The sequence below is a fragment of the Tribolium castaneum genome, chromosome 4 (genome assembly GCF_031307605.1).
Source record: "Tribolium castaneum strain GA2 chromosome 4, icTriCast1.1, whole genome shotgun sequence".
In the NCBI taxonomy this organism is placed as follows: Eukaryota; Metazoa; Arthropoda; class Insecta; order Coleoptera; family Tenebrionidae; genus Tribolium; species Tribolium castaneum.
The window spans coordinates 3,556,938-3,577,570 of NC_087397.1; the positions used below are offsets into that span (position 1 = coordinate 3,556,938).

The 20,633-nt window shown below is 39.3% G+C and overlaps 1 protein-coding gene across 7 annotated transcripts in view; it reads left to right on the forward strand.

Moving 5' to 3' along the window:
- The window catches only part of LOC661711 (uncharacterized), a 130,043-nt gene that overhangs the window by 89,853 nt on the left and 19,557 nt on the right, over nt 1–20,633 (forward strand). For 6 of the 7 annotated variants that reach the window (XM_015985285.2, XM_015985286.2, XM_015985287.2 and 3 more), the window contains exons 2-4: nt 17,781–18,038; nt 18,425–18,454; nt 19,084–19,244. In XM_015985285.2, coding sequence (XP_015840771.1) covers nt 17,781–18,038; nt 18,425–18,454; nt 19,084–19,244 — 449 coding nt within the window. The remainder of the gene's footprint in view (nt 1–17,780; nt 18,039–18,424; nt 18,455–19,083; nt 19,245–20,633) is intronic. The other variant, XM_008203363.3, reaches the window with a different exon arrangement.

The following is a 20,633-nucleotide window of genomic DNA, read 5'->3' on the forward strand; positions in this document are numbered from 1 at the left end:
AAGCCAAATCAAGTTGGAGATATGCCGGCAAAAAGTAGCAAGCATTCAACAATTTACCTTAAAGTTCCAGCAAATTACCACAGAAGTGAGGAAATTTTTATATCAGTTTTTAATCAGAATTTATTAATTTATTCGTACTCGTAAATTCTAGATAGGGGACAAACGGCTTCTATGTAGATTAAATCGCCAGCGATCGCTGTAAAATTGTTGTGTGTTCTCTTGCGTAAAGCTTTGCAAGACCGGTGAAATTATGCCATCCAGCGTGAATCCCGGATCTTGAAAAAGCGTGCCCGCGCCAGCATTTTGTAACAGGAGTCAAAGTTGGGCGGCAGGTGCGTTGTGAAGGTGCTAAGCATGTGCACACATGTTTATTTTGAAATGGCTAATTGAGTTCTCACAGGTGGCCCTCGAGGCTGCGGGTTCTGCGGTCGCCCAGCGCCCAGTCATCTTGTCAGAAGGCATCCGCACCTGACCCCACATCTATTACAATTCATACCTAGCATTACGCCCGCCTGCACTCCATCTCACACAGAAAACCCAATTTAGCGTCTTGGCCTTCCGTTGACTCATGATTGTGCGGTCCCCTACAATCATTTCATGCTCCTTGCTCCGCCAAAAACCATTCAAATTCTATCGGAAGGGGAGCAATATTTGTCCGATTCCATCGCCATTATTATCAAGCGGGAGAATGCGATCATTTGCTAGATTATTGGCTCCCGACGAGTTTTTGCACCGCAGAGAAACACTCAAGTTTATTGAAATGTTCCGTGCATTTTCCGCACTTGGTATAGGTGCAGTTCTTTTATTAATTTTTCAATCCTGTGACATTACACGATGCTGTGTCGAGAATTTCTAACATTATTAAGATTGCAATGCCGGCGCTGTTATTTGTTCTTACATGATTCGCGGCATTTGCAATAAAGGAGGCCATAACAACACGATACTCGCCTTCTCATAATTGCACAGATGTCGCCTTTCCTAACCATTGTCTGAGTATATTAGCTCTACGCACCGAACGGGGATGCGATTCCACGAGGGACGATACCATCGTTTTATCTTAACGCTTGCAACAAAATCACAATTCCGAGCTTTGTACGAGATTCAAGGTAATCAAAAGTGCAATTGTAATTAGGAGCGAGACAACAACTGCTCCAGACAAATTAAAATGAGAAGCAAGATTTGCTAAACTTGAATATTGTAATCAGAACACACTAAAATGGAAATCTTTTTGTTGGCCTGCGAATTAGAAATACTTTCCAATTTAGAGCCTGCTTCCGGGATTTCCTGCAGGGAAACTGTCTTCACCTACTCTCTTCGATAATTTGATTTTTTTGATAACTCCAACGAAATCCTAATATTTATTCAATAATTCGAACAATTGAACTTCAAATAAAGCTCCGTTAAAGTTAAGTGCGCTGTTAAAGGTTAACAACGCGAATAGACCAATCGAATTGGTTCCATTTGGTCACGTGATCAATTGTGGATTAAATTAATGATGCTTCTAAAAACCGACCCTATGTGTTTTTCCCTTTAAAGTGGTGAAAGTTCTACTCTTCTAGGATTCTCCGTTTTGTGTAATAAATTTAAAAAAAAGCGTGATGTTTAAGCCAAAAAAATTTTTTCAGAAACTAAGCAAAAACTAAGTTTAGACTAAAATCGTCAGTGTTAAAAATTACCGCCAAAAATGCAATAAAATTTAGACTGTTCCATTTGAAAAAACTTAGCTTTAGTGTTTTTTAGAATTATTTTAGAAATATGCAGCAGAAACGTAGTTGTTATTTAAAAAAAAGAAAAAGTTAATATCTCTAATAATAAAGAAATTATGGAGCTTTTTCGGAATGCGCTAGTGTTTGCTTGAACATCTGCTTTGTAAAATTAATTTTCTGGCTTGCAACAATGTTGACCCATGTCCATTTGATATTATTTCAGTAAAATGATTATCTGTTTGGCGCTTTGATTACAAATGGGGCATACTAACACATGATCACGAATGCGTTCACCAGTAATTTGCTTCAACAAAGTGTCACTCATACTGAGCTGTGATTGTTTCAAGTTGCACCCTCATGTTTCACGTAAACATTGTCGTTAAGTGTTTTAATGTAATTCGACTGTTGGTAGTGATTTTATCATTTTTGTTGCAGGTAAGTGCAGAGTGACTTTGCAAATGGACAAGTAAGTGTGTAATTTTGGCCGGGTCGTAAAATTGGCGTTCCAGCTCCCAATTAGGAAAAATCGTTGTGAGAACAATGGCCAAATCACTGTTAATTTCTGGGGGAACAATACGTGGCTTAATTTGTATTCAGTGGCACATTTCGGAGGAATTTATGCCTCCCAGCTGTGGAGGAGCAATTAAAAAGATAAGGAAATAAACGAGGCGCCTCGTAAGACGGTGGTCTCAAGTCCGATATCGTGTTTTGTATTCGGCGCATTCCGGTCGAATTAGTTCGGGAAAAATCAATTACGTAATGTTCTAGCGAGCTATGTGAACCATAGAGGGCTAATAAAAATAAATGGGATTCGAAATAACCCGAAGAAAACTAATAAAAACTGACAGTCTATGTAAATTTATTGAAATCTTTCTGTCGGAGAGTTTTTTCAGCGCTCCGCACTTCAGCCGCTGGCGGATTTACAGATAACTAATGTAAATACAAATTTCGTATTTCCAACCACTTTGCCGCTCCACATTAAGAATATTTCGCCAAAATGTATGAATATTAAAGTGTATTATGAAAATTTCATTGTGGCGCGGCGTTTTCTTTCAATAAGGCAACTTTTTCACTCATTCGCTTGATTATGCAACATAGACTTGCAAATTTAAAACCTTTTCCCGTTGTGTACTTTGCAAAGTTCACTATTAGTTAATGCGAGCCTTCGACAAGGATTGTTTTGTGTTCGTTGGCCTCGTAGGAACTCTTCCAATACAGAGTAAAGTGACGGTGTACAAGTACTTGCTGACAATGGCCGTTATGTCTCTTAGCTATTGTCGGACATGCAGACCAAATGTGCATACAACATCCAACGACTTTGCATAATTGCCACTAAAATTTGCCACATTTTTGTTTATGTTAATACGCTCTGCATCAATCAATCACGGCGCCTCCGCCAAAAACGTGACAGACGGAAGGGCGCCATTCATCAGAACGTCTCTATAAACTAGCACACGTCGGGTTGAATTATGCAAACTGAATTTTGATTCGGCTCCCTTTGTTCGTAAACACAAACGCACCCGTAAACCTATAAAATATCATCCCTTATTAAGCGAAGACGTTTTAATTTTCAATAAAAATTTTATCGCCGCTTAACGACGCGAAGTTTTCTTCTGGTGTGCGAAAGCTCGGCGTTACTTTAACCTAGTTTCGTGGAGCTGACTTTATTTTGTATTTCTAGATTGTAATTTTCTTTATGAAGGGAGCAAGGACTCTCGTTTTATAACCCTTTACCCAAGATGTAGCTGACAAATGTTCACTTAATGGGGTCTAAATAACTTAATTAAAATGTACTCTTCCACTGCCCTACCCCACTGAAATGGAGTTATGGGGTGCGAACTGAATATTAAGTTGCTTTATGGCGTATACACGTTTCCTTACTTCGTCTACGACAACATCAACTTTTACCTTCCGCGCCGCCCGGAATACCCGACACGGAGAAAGTCTGGTCTAGTTTTTAGTTCAGAATTTCAGTCATATTTAGATTTCGATTGCAAAAAGCAGAACGAAATGCTCAAAACTCAACTTAGAATGCTAGACAGACGAAAGATCGAAAAGAAAATTTCTGGTGTAAGGTTAATAAAAACAACATTTATTAAAAGAAAAATATTTATTTCGACGGTTGAAGCTTAACCAAGAAGTATTTAAACAAAAAAAAACTTTATAGTGATTGTTTCTTCTTTCCTTCTTCATTCTGGTTCTGGAACACAGGTTGTCGTAGCTGTGTGTGATTTCCAAGCGTCGTTAAAGTTATCAATAGGTAAATTATTACAAATTCCCGGCATGCTTTTTCAGTGTTTATCGGAATATTTCCACGAATAAATGGAATCCGAGAATTCGTTTTCTTCCACTGTGATATCGAATTGATAGTGGAACGTCAGGTGGAATACTTTGCTTATCATTGTGCCGTAAAAGTTATCAAAAAATGATCACGCAATGGTAGAAATTCAAGAGTGTGACGTTGGTCTCCGGTATCAGCCCTCTTTCGTGATTGATTGCGGAATGCGTGTTGCACTATTTCCCCCAGGCTTCCCCCGCAAAAATGTCCACCGATGCACGCTTTATGAAAGTGACATGTCGACATGACATGAATATAATTACCCGCCCTTCGGTTGCATTAACTAACCCCTCACACACTCAAAGAAAAAGCCCGTCCACTCGGTCATTCCGGTTTGGTTGCTCTTAAAGCATTTACATTTCAAAACATTGGAAACACACCGTGCTCCGTTGTTTTAGGTAGAAAAAGAGCGGATTTATCGAGTCGTCGGACAAGTGGATGGTTTTATCCATGACTTTTTGGCTTTATTTGCAGATGTAGATTTGTAACACTCGAATTTATTTACCATCGCATTTGAAAAATTCGCGTTCTTGGTCGCCCGGGATTACAACTATGATAACGAGGGATATCCGGGCTTTGTGTATCTGACGACCCACCGACGAATTTCCCAGGTGGCGTCGTTTCGCTAAGAAGTATAAGGCCCCGCTCGGCAGGGCCGGGCTGGGCCGGAAAATGCTTTTCGGGGTAATTTACCCGATCTATAGACATTTTGCAACATTAAAGCACTTTTCCGCTACTATTGTCTAAGACAATAATCTGTGCCATTTTTGTTTGGTGGAAGATACATAAAAATAAATAATAATAATTTGATTAAATGTATATGAGACAAGTCTTTACTTATATATTTGTCAACTATTTTCAAATTACTATATTTCAAATGAAACAAAAAATATCATTAATTCATTTATTTTCCATTAGTAATGTCTACACAAAACAATTTTTTCTCTCCTCTTCTTTTGTTGAATGCTGGGCTGGCTAACCCGGCCCTGGCGCGTCCTGGGGGATTCAACTAAAAGAAACTATGAAATCCCTGTCCGCAGAGCCGCTGTTCCTCGAGTGCGTCTAACAAGCGCCCTTCGTAACGAAGATGTCACCTGCAGGTACCGCAGATTTATGGCCATCCTTCTGGTTTTATGGCATCACCTTTCAGCTTTCTGAATGTTTCAGGAGTCGCCGTTTCATTTCATTTGCACCCTTTTGTAGCTCCTGTCTTGGTTTGATATTAATCGTTCTTTCCCGTTCTTCCATTTGCAGGCTCTCCCGCAATATTAAGCCAGACCTTATTCCCGACTCGCATGGGAAATGTTTACCGTTGCGAATTCCCATCACGTTTCCGCGTTGCACTCCTCTCGATCTGGCCCTTCCTTGATAGCTTCTTGTCAAACAAATATCGCTGCAGTGGCGCCTCTTTCATTCCCGTTCTGACAGACACAAGAATCGAATTTTCCAAAGCACGAACGATACATCCCGTAAAGCATAGAAAGCATTCCTGAAATGTGATGACTTTGCTACCACACGCAAGCTGCCCCAAATTTTCATGAATATCAATAACGTGTTGCTCCGACAAGCAGCTGCAAGTTCAGTGAAATATGCAACAACGAATTATTTTACACAGCGATCGGAATATGCCAAATTAATTTTGTTTAAGCCTTTGTAGTTCCTGATTAAACTGCTTAAACGATTTCCCCCAATATAAAGTCGCTAATAAAATACCAAGAATAACAATGATCAAAATCCTCCGAAAGCCCTAAAAGCCCGAAGTTTCAAGTGGAGTAAACCCCAGTAGACGTTTTAGTTTTATTAACTATTTTGCCTAGTTTAGCAAAGTTTCGAGATCATTGAACATTAACCCATCTGAAATAAAACTACGACGGGAAACAGAAAAACTTAGACACAACCATGGTTTTAATTATGTTAAAAGCAGCTTCGATGAGTCGGGGATCCAATTTCCAGGTTTCCTCGCACCTATTTGTCAAAGCAGCGAGGCCGTCGCGGATCCAATTATAAATTTTTTTTCTTAAGTCACATACCTGAACGTGGATCACACTTTGTCATCCTCCCCCGACTGAAATCCTTATTTATATGCGTTCATCCTACGTGCACAAATCACAAACGAACATCCATGTTTAGTCAGTGTTGCTCCGTTTGTTAAGCAGGAAGCCGAATTCCCGGCTAACAAATTGGGAATCCAGACAATAAGAAATGCGGAGTGAAGCCGGGCTGGAAGAGACTTTTTCGCCCAACAAATTATACTTTACAAATAAAATGCACAGACAGCTGAAACGAAGGGATCTCTCTTCCAGGACATATGTTGACGCGAAATTTTATGACCGGGCAATTTATTTCCGTTACCGGAATAATGGATTAACTCCGAACCACGAATACGAAACCACGGAATTACTTAATTAAAATTTTATATTTCTCGGAAGCCGCGCAATTATAGATTCATTTAATTACAACCAAAATCATAAAAAGAGGAGAGATAATCAAAACAAGTGAACGTAACGAATGAAATAAACTTGGAGCCCTAGCCTCGTACCGCCTGAGGCGAAGTTTTTCTCCTCTAGCTGATTGGTTGACTTATTCAATTTAAAAACCCATGTATGACTTGAACGTACAAGAACTTACTAATTGGTACAGTCTATCTCAGGGCTTAGTACGGATGTTTCCTTACTAATTAGAAAGTTGGATGTCTCTTGCTGGTTACGAGTCAACTTTTTAAAATGCATTTTATGTGATCCTCTCTTTCGAAAATTGACACACGTGGAAGGGAAACGAATCCGAACGTGACTGCCTTGTTGATGTAATTTTGTTAAGAATGTTACCAGAACTTGCAAGCAAACAATACGAGTTACACGGAAAGGCCGAGCGGTTAGTTAGAGTCGCTGCAATGAGCTCTGTGCTAACTGTTCGATCAAATTCACCATCTGCAGCGTCAACAGGAAGGGAAATTAGAGAAAAGGGCAAGTGATAGATGAGCCAAAAACGCAGAAAACGGAAACTCCATCAAAAAATCAAATTTTACAAAACCTACTAGATTGTAGCTTGTTTCAAAGTTATAAAATAAAATTCAGGTTTTTCATGAACTGCTTCAGAAATTTATAATTGCGGAGACGAGGTAATAACATTATCAAAGGTAATTTAATGCGATTTCAAGCACACACTTCACGCAATCCAGCTTGTACTTTTAGCCTCATTTGGCTGCTCCATGACTTCATTAACTGGTTATGGACCATTAAGAGAGTTGCCATCATGGGAGCATTAATTTCGTGCGATGTTAAGTCATCTCGGCAAAGAAATTAATTGAAGAAACTTTGATGACAACTTGACGACGCGTAATAAACAGAAAACAAGTATTCCAATAAAAGGGAATTTTTTGCGAACGCCGTCTCAAGCTTGAGCGAAATCGTTTGAGTTTAAAACCCTTCTTTAAGTTGAATGAATTTTGATTGTTAATTTGCTAAGAATGTGCTCTAAATTAAAGTCAAGAGAGAGAAGCCATTAATGCCTTTAGCTCACTTGTAAACAATTTCAAGATGCAACCCTGGAGTTTATTGGTCGGAACAAACGAGAAACATAAAGTTGCAAAACAAATTATACCTCGGCGACTGTTCATAGATTATCCGATGGACCGTAAACAATATTAAGCGTCTTGGCAATTTATCGTCTAGGAACAATGGCTAAGGCTGAAATAAGTCAATGTTTTAAAGGTTACCTAGGCATTAACGGTTGATACGAGGTCCCGAGCACGTGCAGACTAGGAAACACGAACTGACTTCCTAATTTTCCCGTTTCGCACTTAACTGACAGCCCTCTGTAATAAGGAGTCGTGCATGTTCCTTGTAACCTAGCGGGTTACAAACGTGGCTCGGAAGAAACCGTATCATTAAAGCAGCACCTGAACGAAATAATATAATACCAGTCACAATATAAACGATCCCTCCAGCATCACATTAGACGTAATAACGGTGCCATTAGCGCATTAACCACCGCACACCCCAAAAGCATCATCTGCCCGATTATCCGGACTCTTACTCTCACCGGAATAAAAAGTAAACCGATGCTTAAAGCTGGTAATCGAGTTGGCGGACGAGTCGGGTCGAAAGGTCCGTCCTTCAGCGATGATTGAATTGACTTAGTTTCCGGTTTCACGTCACGCAACTCCTTTTAATGACGCCATGGGGATTTTGACCATATTTTCTTCAGGTCATTTTTTCAGGACAAATCCGTCTCGCAATGGGCTATGAAAATGGAACATTAAGTTTCCGGAAATTGCCCGCGGTTGGCGATAAATTGGCGCGACGATACACCCGAGTATAACTCCCGATTCAATTCAGATTCGGCCGAAAGATAGGATTACTGGCGGTTTCGGCGGTCCCGATACAATAATTTTACGCGGAACAAATTCTGGACACAACTAGAAGTTTCAAAATTTATAGTCGTCCATTCACAATTATTAGAAAACCAAAAAAAATGAGTAGTTTGTTATTAAAACAACTTTATCCTGAAAAATCTACAGACGCAGTGGGGCTAAGAAAGCCAATAATAAGTGCAGCAATGTCAGCAGATTTAGGGGCAGTGTAACGACTTGGTCATTGTCCCCTAGCGCCCTAATAATGCATTGATATAATTTTTTTACAATGCTAAAGAACAGAATAAGAGCAAAAGCTTGTAGCTGGGGCAAAAATTAAGACCAGGCTTATTTTGTGGTCTGGAACCCACTTTGTGTCTATTGTACATTTAACAGTAAGAATTGCGTAAGGTAACGGCATGCAGTTGTGGTTTCAGGAACACCAAAAGTTTGATTTTAATTTAAATTAGTTACAGCATCACTTCTTGTGGCTTTCTTTAAGAATTTCCTTATAAAGCAATTTATTCCCAACTTCATTAACTCGGCACAAATACTCTTCCTCCTTCGGTACATTTTCTGTGTGCTTGCGAGAGCATCGTAGAAACTCGACGCTTGCATACTTCATTTTTGAAGATTTCTGGATTGGGACAAAATAATTCTCACTTCTTGCAAGCCGTTTGTGCTTGAATGAGACCATTTTAATTGAGTGGTTAACCGGTGCGTCTGTTGTTAGCATGCATTCAAGTTGGGGCGGTTGCTTTAAATGCAGGTGAAGTTTTAATGCATAAATTTGCCGCTGTGGACAATGCTAACATTACTGTTTTAACAATTAGTTTCTGCGTACGTGCGACCCTCGGCATGCAGTTGCTCAAGGGGTGAGCGCATTAAACCTGCAATAATTAGTACGTAAGTGGATAAGTTCTCATGCCGGTGTGCTCGTTGATTAGTCCTTCTCGTTCCCCACTGTTTAACCTCGCAAGGTACGTCCCTTTTTTTACGCTTGGGATCGTCGAAATGTGCTTTGAACTGGCCGATGACCACTTCGCAGAGTGGTTAACCGACGACGGAGTTCGGAATTTTACTTCGCTTTGATGAATTAAAAAGATGAGGATTTTAATGCAGATCCTCGGAGATATTCCTTAGAAGTGGAAATTCGGAGGTTTGCCGATGAGATTTTTAACTTTCAAGCGATATCTTTGACTTTTACAACTTATATTTAATCCTTGCCAGGCCGAATTTTCATCTCTTTTAAAATGTTATTTGCGCGGCTTTTCAGCTTTTAATATCGCTACCGGCTTTAATGACAACGTCATTTTTTCGCCCTAATAAAAGCCAGGCGACGCTCCTGCCTCGGCGAGTCGGGGGATGCAACATTAATTGGAAATTAATTAACTTCAAAAAGGAGAAACAATCAATACTTCGATTTTACTATTACAACGGGTAACACAATTATAAACTGCATTAAAAGTGGTCGATAACGGAATAATAAAAGTAGAACCAAAACTGTACGACAAGTTGAGAGGCTGATTCTACGGAGCCGAACAGAACGGTTATGAAAACGGACTAAACGGAGGAAAAGCGAGCAACATAAACAAGTTATTTTTGTTATATTCGAGAGTAAATAAAGTTGCGAAGTCATTCTTAAATCTGATTCCTGCGGAATTCGCCTATTTCTTAAATCCTGCCTCTTGAAGGCACTCAAATGTATGGATCCATGCGGCGTATAAACCCAATCAGGAAATTCCACCGAATAAAACTTGCACAAGATTTAGTGTCCACATTAACCGGCACTCGTCCCTTTGCAACAGTAGTGTCCCGTTCTGAGGCCAAAGCAAATGAGTTGACACAGTTGCTTGCTTCCTTTGGCACACACCCAAGGAACTTGATAAAACGTAACTTCATTAACCGACCCTTTAGAAATCGCGCATTAATAGTGTGATTGATGGGCTTTAACCCTTATTATTGTAAGAGCTTTGACGGGACACAATGCGTTTTAATAAGCCAATTTTCTAACAATTTGCCCTCATTATGCTCGGTCAGCTTCAATGACACGAGCGAAATATTATCGTTTCAAGTTTAAAGGTCGTAGTCTGAGGCTGTATCGGACGATTTTGGGTCCGCTGTAGGAAGTGAAGCTGAGATGGCAGTTTTTCGAACTAGATCCTCAAATTTATCTGATTGTGTTCTGTTTGAAGCTTTTTTATGATGAGAGGGTATAGCGCGCCCAGGGATTGTTATCGATCATTGATTTGAGCAAACAGTCTTTACCACGGCTTAACTTTTAAACTCGAGTGTATGAAAGATTGCAAGTATGCAGCTTGATGAGAGTCTGTTGCTTCCTTCAAACAGTTTCAAGGGCCGTCTCAAGCATTACCCTACAATTTGACCGCTTGAGGACACGTTGAATTCGTGTATTTTTTGCATTACAGTGCCCTCGAGTGGCGAAATTTCGCGTAGCGTCGTCTAACTCTGAAGAAACTAATTAATTTTTTTCGCTGTGTAAAATCTAGCTGGAACAAGACGTAGTTAGAAGTTTTTATGTCGCCGAGAGAAATTGCGAGAAGGTCCTGATTCAAGTTGTATGAATTGCATTTTTTTGGCTTGTTTGGTGATTATACTCATTAGTTCTGGCTGCGGTTACTTGGGGGTTAATAGCGCTCCTTTTTGAATATATTACTCGCGTTTTTTACTATTTGCCTTGTTAGGATAAGGAAGTACACATTCCAATAGAATAAAACATTCCTCATTAATTAAATTAAATTAAAACGAGTGGCTAGAGAAAAGCGACCGTCTAATGACGTCCTCACGGACGGATCTTCATTACAATTAACTTTTCCGACGAATTTCTAACCTTCCACGCCTAATAAACTCCAAGAATGCATCGCATAATTTGTCTTAATAATAGTTGTGACAACGATGTTACCTTAATTTCTCGAACTTCCCACAATTAGTATCCTCCCAATTACAACCATATTTTAATTTCTGTCTGGAAATATTGTTTTATTTTAGGCTTTAATAGTAAGTACCTTAGCGAAGCTTTTCTCAAATCCTTTATATCAACATCGCTTTCCCTGTTTCGCACTCACACCGATTTTTTGCATGTAATCAGAGAAGTAGCAGCCAGCAGCCGATGCTTTTAAGCGATTATTTTTAATCGCTGCATTCAGTCGTTAGCGGAATTGTTAAATTGAAATAATATTTTTAATAGGATTTGCCGTTACGGCCAAAACCATGGGCTCACACATTTCGTGCGCAGTAGTTGTTATATTGTGGTGCATTTCCTGCAAAGTATATTTTATCTTATTTTCTACAAAAATCTACGTAATGAAGGGTACAACTTAAAAAGTGATTTTCCATTTGTCTCTTTCACAAATAATTTGTTTTATCTCTTATATTTGGCGTTTAAAAAGTAAAAAAAGGTAAAATTTAATAGGTTTAGCCATTTTCTTCGAGAATATAGTACTTGGAGCAAAAATTAAAACAGTACCGAAACCCAACAGAGTTAAGCCATGCACTTTTCACTGCTTTCAGAAGGATTTCAAGCCCTTTAAAGTGTAGAAAATGTTTAAGTTTAAAGTGATTTTTGCCGAGAACTATCGTTGGAACGTCCTTTTAATCATCTATATTTTGAAGAAAAGACGATTTGAGGCTTTCGAGAAGTAAAATTAAATATTGCTGATACCGGGAGCGGTTTGTTTTAAAGTGAAGCTGTGTGGATATGCAACATTCACAACAGCTTTGTATAAAACGGTGCATCTGCGACTCCATGCTATTAAAAAGCCGGAGCGAACAGAGCCGGAACATATCTTTGTCTGAGGAGAAGCGAATTTATATAAGACTGTAAGCATTAGGTAAATTTTACACGTGTCGGAGGTGAAATTACATTTCACTTTAAAATCAGCGTCGGCATGTGCGCACAGAGATTGATGCATGTGACAACAGTAATTTAAATAACTAAATACTCCTTGCATATCCGCCCGGATCGGCCAAACTAAATTAAAGTTATCCAAAATTTATTTAGCGGGCAGGTTAATAGGCACGGGGCTAAATCTTGTATGTTCCTTTCGCTTACTGATAAGTTGGAAATCCAATTTGGTTTGTATGCGGACTGGGACGGACTCTGCTGGAGTTTGGTTCGATGAAAGCTTTCTGATGAGCTTGAAAGCGATAGCGGAGCTTTTTGGAGTGACCACTGGACGCAGCGGGAATTGACTTCGGCCTGCTGCTGAGTGCCAATTATCTATAAAGCTTCGATTTGGCATAAGTTTCCGTTAAACATTTGATTTTTGGTTGTGTGCGGGCGCGCTAGACAAACAGTTCATTTGAAACTAGTTTACGGCGACAAAAATATGTTTTGAATTATGACTTGTCAACAGTGGCTCTAAGTGGAAAGATTTATGACTCGAATAATTTACAATGTAAACGTGCCGGCATAAAAACTCCATAAAATAATTGAAACCCGTTTTAAATAATTACAGATCTGGGGGAAATGACGCGAATTTTTGAATGCGTGTGCAATTTTTGCATTATTAATGACTCACGTGGAATTCATTTTATTTCAGTGGACTGGCACATGACAATTTTCAGGCCGATGCAAAAATGCAGATTTATCTGAAAGTGGTGCGTGGATGCGACGTTTTTATTAATTGTTTTCATTATCACCTGAACACGCTCCTATTTCTAATATTGATTAAGTTTGGTCCACGTGCTATTTTGGCTCTTTGACATGCTAATGTGGACGTTTTTATTCATACCGTTTTCATCTATACCTTGCTTGCTTTGATGTTTGGGCACCAAACGCGTTAATTGATATTATGTTGATTTTGTCCATATTTGGACGATCTGAAAACACCACTTTACATTCCCGAATTTGAATAACTTTAACGCTTCCATTGCGCCGCAGCTAATCGATGGATTATTTTCCAAACCGCCACAAAGCATTTTATTTTAAACTCAAAGCGCATGTTCCAAAACAAGCAATTAGTCAGTCAAGCTTTATTGCAATTATTATCACATTTCAATCGAGACATCAAAGGTATATTTCCCAGCAGGTAATCTCAATGATGAAATAATTTGAGAAAACCAAAAAAATTATGAAGGACTTGAGTAGGTTCACTATTTTTTGGCAATCGAAAGTTTTCTGCTTTCGGCAAAGATCAAACATAAATCTTCAAAAAACGTGTCAAGAGAAAATATTTTAAGAGAACCAGAATCGTAGTAGAGCCACTGTTGGTTCCGCTGGTTTCAGAAATTAGCCCAGATGATCATTTGTGGCTCTTTGGTGTGATATTTAAAGTATCCGGAATCTCGGACAATTCAAAAGCCATTTGAAATTTATAAGATGCGTGACCTGCCATGGAATTGTAATTATGAGGCGATATTAACTGGGAAAAGTAATTCATGATCCACGCTACATTCTCCACGCTTCTTCTGCACAGCAATTTACCCACTAGGAGCGGTTTTTCTCTACAGCCCGGCAATAAATTACCCCATTTCGCCATTAAATTTGTTATTTGCTTTTCGCTTAATAAATTGGTATTTCGGATTTGTTTCCAACTTACCTTAAATGCACGCAGGATTTATGTGGCCAGAAAGCGCATTAAAACTTTTCCAACATTTCAACGACTTGTTTGGTTTCGAAGGGCGTCATTTTGACGCGATTTATGGACGCATTAATTAATAAACCATACCTAGAGGCATTAAACGGCGACTGGGGTTAGTTGGAGTAAAGTGACAGAGATTGCTAATCCCTGCAAAACACGATTCACTTGAATATTCCGAGTTAAGAGGTTGCAGTACTGTAATAAGACGTAAGCGGCCCTAAGCTCGCCTGCTGCGGCTTAGATTAAACGTATTCCTGCTATTCATAATGTATACCATTAGAGGAACTAAAGTAGAAATAGCTCCACTCCTTGAGCGGAAACGTGGGCACTATAGCGGCCCTAAGCACATTTTCACTAAATTTTAGCGTTCAGATATTTGCTTAATTTAGTGGAGACTCCTGCCATATGCTTCGCTGGCTCTGGAAGCTGGAGTAATGCATAAATCGGAACAGTTCTTTATTCTGCAGTATTTTATCGCTGTGTACTATTTGACTGCGAAGGAACCAATATGCAAATTTGATTAAATGGAGATTTTGACCCAGTTTTACTAAACTGGACCGATATGAGCACGTCTGCCAAACTTCTCTGTGTATTAAGTCAATCGAAAATTTCAATTACTTTTAGCTAGGTACTTAATTAATTAGTTTTTTGCAGAATTTCAATCTTGCACATGAACACAATTTATCTGCGCTGCCTTTAAACGTTCAATTAAGATTTGATGTGCATCAGAAACATCTTGTTTGAAGAATCTTTTAATTAAACGCCAGCTCAGGGCGTAAAATACTAAATAGAAGTGCATATTACGGCACGTTTCGTATATGGAGCTGTTTTATTTGCGTTGACTAGCCTTAATAGAACTAGATGTTCCATTGTCTCAAGTAAACGTTAAAGCACAACATCCTTTGTATGCTAATTTCCGAACAGTATGTGCAACAATGTCTTCATTCCATTTGCTGCATAATCGGATATGAAACTTTTTTATTTTATTGCACAGCTCGTCGCAGTCGGTGCTGTTATAATATGATGTAATTTTGTTATTGTCTTTGTACAGCATGCCATTAGCCACGCTGATCCAATTTATAGTATTGCTGACGACCCGGGGAGTCCGGAGTGTTCCTCGAAGATGACTTCTTAATCTAGTTATTTAATACGTGCTTATAACAACACAAACAAATTTATTTGGCCATGCTTTTGGCCCAGATTATCTCGCAGCAAATCAGCAATTACATCCATCTACTTTTTATGAAATCATCCTTAAAAGCAATCAAGAAATATAATATCGAAGATTCTTTATTGGCATGTGCATTTTTGTAATTATTTAAATTGGGATGGTGGTGGAAAGTGTTTTTCTTCTATGTTTGCGCGTGTCAGTTCGCGTATATTTCCGCGAACAAACCCGTACGAGTTGAAATATCTGCACATGAAAGGTGGCAAGCAATAAAAAGGCGAGTTTGTTGTAATACGATGCATTTTGATAAACCGGGTTAATGATTCTTTGGTAGCGTAATTCTCAAAGGCCGCGTCCCGGTTCGTAATTGCTTTATTATAGCGAGCTTGCTTTATTTTGTGGATTTAAAATTCGTGCTTTTGAAGTCTGTGTGGGCCGATGATCTTCGACTGTAACAGCGGCTGCCTCTCGGGCGGTCGTCGTTTTTATTATGCTTGTTTGTTCTGGCTTTGTGATGATAATGCACAAATCGGAGCGCGCTGTTCGGATAAAGCAACAAACGCCGGCAACACATGTCCTTTCAGCAATTCCTCAACTCCTGCCCGGCTTAGGTAAATCTCTTTCCCAATTTGGCATTCAACTGCTGCTCTGCTCTGACCAGGGCCGGTCTGTTCAGCGGCCCTGGCCCTGGAAACCCAACAAAGGAAGCAGAATTTCTGTTTTGTAGTAAATAAAAATAAATTTTTCGGCCTGGAGCCCGAAAACGTAGTCCGGCCCATCGTAAGCCTCCGGTCAAGGTGGTTGTACATGACGCCGTTGTTTGATGTCGCTACCCGACCATTTATATTTCAATTTTGGTGCATAACGGTTGGGTGAGCAGGGCTTGATATTCATTTCGGCTAAAGCACACCACTATACGCTACTGAGCCGTATCAACCCACCTCGGCTCCTACTCTCAAATTAAAAATATAATATTCATGACTTTCCTGATAGTAATTAAGATACATGCTGGGCTTTAATCGAGCATTATATTGCGGCGCGCGATTTGTTTTTATGTAGGGCCAACATCAAAAATTCACCAAAGCTGACCCGACCTGCGGTCTTGTCCTTTTTGTCCTCAATAATGGCCGCTTTAACTTCATTGTCCTCGCAAAGGGACACTTGTTCCTTATAAACCGAGTTGGCGGTCTTTGAGCAGGCCGATGCGAATTCATTAAAAAAATTGTCAGTGGATGGATTCCTTGGCCAAATGCGATACTTACTTAAGGAAACTTAAATTAAACGCCCCCACTTCTATTAACAATGGCCAGGTCAGGTGAACCGCAAACTTCCAGTTTATGTTTTAATAAGGCCCAAAGGGGATCCTAATAGACGTGCTTAGTTACTTTGATCAAGATCTTACATTAATTTAGGATTCATCGTCTTCTTAGTTTTTTCTCAAATTTCGCTAATTTCAAATCAATCAACAGATTTTTTTCTACCAGCTCTTCCTTTACTCGTTTTCGATTTTGTACGAGACGATTAAATCAAAATCCAAATTAAAGAATAAAATTTAAATGTGCGATAATTTTGGGTTAAAATCATGTTTATGTTCTTGCGAATATTTGGTAATGAGCGATCTTTATCCAGAGTTGTAATACGTTCGACCTCAGAATTGGCAGTCCGACAGACGAAGGGTTTGAGCCGGTCGATAAATTGCGTCATTCAGAACTTGGAAAAATATACGGTTCGCGTTAATGGTGGTAATTTTTAGTTAACTAATTTTTCTTGGGGGAAATCTGGAATAGAGCTCGGCGTTTCTAACGAAATTGCTGTTTTTAATACCACCTAATCGATGTTACAAGTAAAACATCACGCCACCGTGCAATATGAACTTGAAGCTCTCCCAGCTGGGATCACCTGGACTATATTAAAATTTTTCCAAAGCACTTCAATAAGCCGCTCTAAAAACCATTAAAATTTTTACGAGTTTGATATAAAAGTGCTCGCTGTCATTTCCTAGATGTGCAATAACTTCAATATTGGTTTGTTTCGTTTTAGTTTTTTTGTTGAAATATGACGAGTTAATTTACTGTTTGCGGCTCAAACGGCGGAGTTCCTTTATTATTTGACTTGTAAACTGCGAATATGCTCTCTGGTATTAATTAACTGTCTCTTATTAAACCAAATTTTAAGTGACGTATTACAGAACTATGCAAATGCGTGTCACGTGGCAAACAGCGGTTCAAACTCCAAGGAAAAGGTTGCAAGCGACGAGTACCGGCTTGTACGGCATATCATCAACCCTTTGCCCTCAAACACCCTCTTCACATGTTAATGAAGCTCCCTTTTAAATAAAGTTGCTTGAAACTTGCTAAGGCGCCCCAAACTACACGACACACACACGCAACATTTTGGAAAAACTTGCCAAGTTAGGAAAATAAACAGACAGTTTCGTACGCGCGCATGGGGCGCTTTTTATTGCAAAAATTTGAATAAAGGCGCAGAATGAGTCAATATTTTCGCTATTTATTCGGGTCACATATGGTGGATGCGCCGGGCCATCGCACGCTACATTACGTTTACTTACAATAACTTGTTTAAGCACCTTCTGACAAAATTAATTCGTTCGCAGGACGGCGAGCGCGGGTACCTCGAGGGGCTGGCGTCCAGATACGCCGACTTATTTAGCACCCACTACGGGGATGTTTTGGGTCATCTGGAAGACTTGCGTCGTATTGAGTGGGCAGAATCCTCACCCCGGGAGCGGAGTGCTATTACGCCCGGCACTCCACCTGCCAACTACAGCCCTGTAGGTGGAACACCCGTTTCAACAGGACATGGTCTCACGTCATCACAATCGCAGCCTATTTACGTACCCGGAAAATATTCGGTGAGTTGTGGCATATTTTCAGCCGGTTTTTAATTCACAAACGTAAGCTCTGCAACCGTAAATTACAGCAGCACAGAGCTTTTTCTAAATTAAATTAGGCAATAAAAGCAAAAGAGATGTTGAGCCTTAAACGAGATTTTCGCTTCGCAACCCAATTCGCACAGGGGTAGTTGTTTTTTGTAATGAAGTAATGAAAATCAGCTGCATGTGTTTCTGTCATAATTAACCTGTTCAAGGAGAAACAGGGAGATTCGAGCATGAAATTGATTCACGCATGGTTAATTATTTCAAAAACTGTTTGTGCCAGAATGACTTTTGCTCAAACTTTTCGACAGTTTATGTGTAGTATTTTTCAAATCCGTTATACAACGCTTTGTGCTTTTTAGGGAGATACGGCTATTAAGAAGATAACTATGGTAGGTATAACTCAATTTTAAATTATAATGTAAAAAACTTAATTTAGAAACATCTCAAATAATGCTATTACTATTTCCGACGTCGTGCTAAAACCACTTGCATATTGCTTTTTGACACGAGGACTAAAAGATTTCTAACAGAATGAAAAGAAATTATTGTGCTTGCATTCGTGACTCTTTTGACAACTAAATTGACGCAAAATCTTCCTCAAGCAAAGGATGTTTATTTTTAAGAAAGTCACGATTTTACTGACACATTCATGTCTAAAATGTGTCACACGCAAATATTCACAGCAGTTTATAAAGATCTATTTCGTGTTAATGTTAACACGGGATTATTTTTAGGGTTTTCTGGTTTACAAAATTCTTAAAGTATTTCGGGGTATTTTGCGTTGTCAGCCTTGTTGAATTTTTCCTTCGGGTAATGTATTTCAGTTAAGCGTATTTTTTTAAGTTTTTGAAATTTCTGAGAGAGAAAAGAAGTTACTAACGGGGGAAAGTGCAGATCAAGTTATTCGTTTGTTGCTAGAATCCTGCACCACAGTGAATAATTGGCAATTCTTCGTACCTAAGTTCCGCATTCCGCTTTCTTAGAGATAATGCAATTTAATTTTGTTTCCTTGTTCCAGCCGTCGAGTTGTTTGAGTGATAAAGAGGAGGACGAAATATACGGCTTCGGATATGGAGTATTTGGAGCACAAATCGCAAGACAGCAGCAGCAAAGGTTAATGGGACCAGCACCCACGAGTCATCAGCCACTATTATTACAACACCAGCACAACTATCAAACGTGAGTAAATTAAATTCCCGTAAAAATATAGAGTTGCCAAGTCGCCGAAACGAGTGTGGAGGAGATCCAATCGCGTTTTATTTTATTAGCGTCGTTACGCAGCTCGCATTTTGTCAAAATGAGAATATAAAACCGCTGGGGTTGCGACTTCACGCTCCTTATTTATTTATTTAATTATATTACAAGTTTTGCCGCCACAAACCACGTAATACCGTCTTTTAACAAAGCTTCGTCCAAAGCAAACAAAAACGGCGAAGCCAGCGACATTATGAGATTTTCACCGCGGGTTATCACATCCTGATTGGGATTCTTCTAACGGCAGCTCATAACTTCTGTCGCAATATCAATTAAGGAGCTCCGAATTCGTATTTGTTCTCCGAAAACGTGCCATAAAGCTTATTACGTGCTGCCGTCTGATTGTCTGAAGAGTTGCGGACTTGGTTGCACGTATCGGGCAAACCGTATTTGCATTATAAAGTAAATATGGAATTATTGATGGTATTGGAAGTTGAAACGTCGAAATCATCGCAGAAATAGACAGGAGCTGCAGAATTCAGTAACGGATACGTGCGCTCGCGACGATGTCAATTTTGATTTAACGAGCAAATACGGAAACAAAGGCAAAGAAAATGCCAGGATTTCGTTTGAGAATTTGGCCGAATTACCAGTCGCATGCCGTCGCGAATAAATTAAGGGTGGGCCTCGGGCAAACACCTGGGCTATCAGGCGATCACTGATTAGCAGAGACCGCATTTTTAGGAAGTTAAAACCTCTACTAGAATACAGAAACATTACATAAAACTAAAACTAAAAATAAAAACTGGGAAAATATTTCGAGTTTCCTCTACTGATTAGCACTGCTTTTAAGTTCGGCTGGGGTTAATTATTTTGTTATTGATGGGAAAACCTTCCGGGTGTGATTTGCATTATTTCGATTTTCGTGATTCGTAATTCTCCGAGTCCATATAAATTTTTATCCTTCTCGCAGCGAAATCCTTTGTCTTGATGGAAATGATCGTCTGAAGAATTCAGATACTTTTCAGCACTATTCCACATTGTTATACAGAAACGACAATCGTGTCGATATCTGAGAAGTAATTTGCTGAAATGTCTGGAGCAAATTCGATGATGTAGAAGTCTATTAGTTTGTCTTTGCCTTGAGATAAAAAAGCGACGTAAAAGTAAGTCGTCTCGCATCATATCGATAAATTTTATCTAGCCATTTGCAGTAATAAAAGTCTCATTAAATGACTGCATCTTTTCGTATTAATATGTTCAAAGGGCAAGCACTAAATTAGCGTCCGCCCTCCAGACATTTGTCAAGTCAAGCATTATCAGCTCGAGCAGTTATAAATTTTGGGAAAAAAGACATTAACCCGATTTATATGA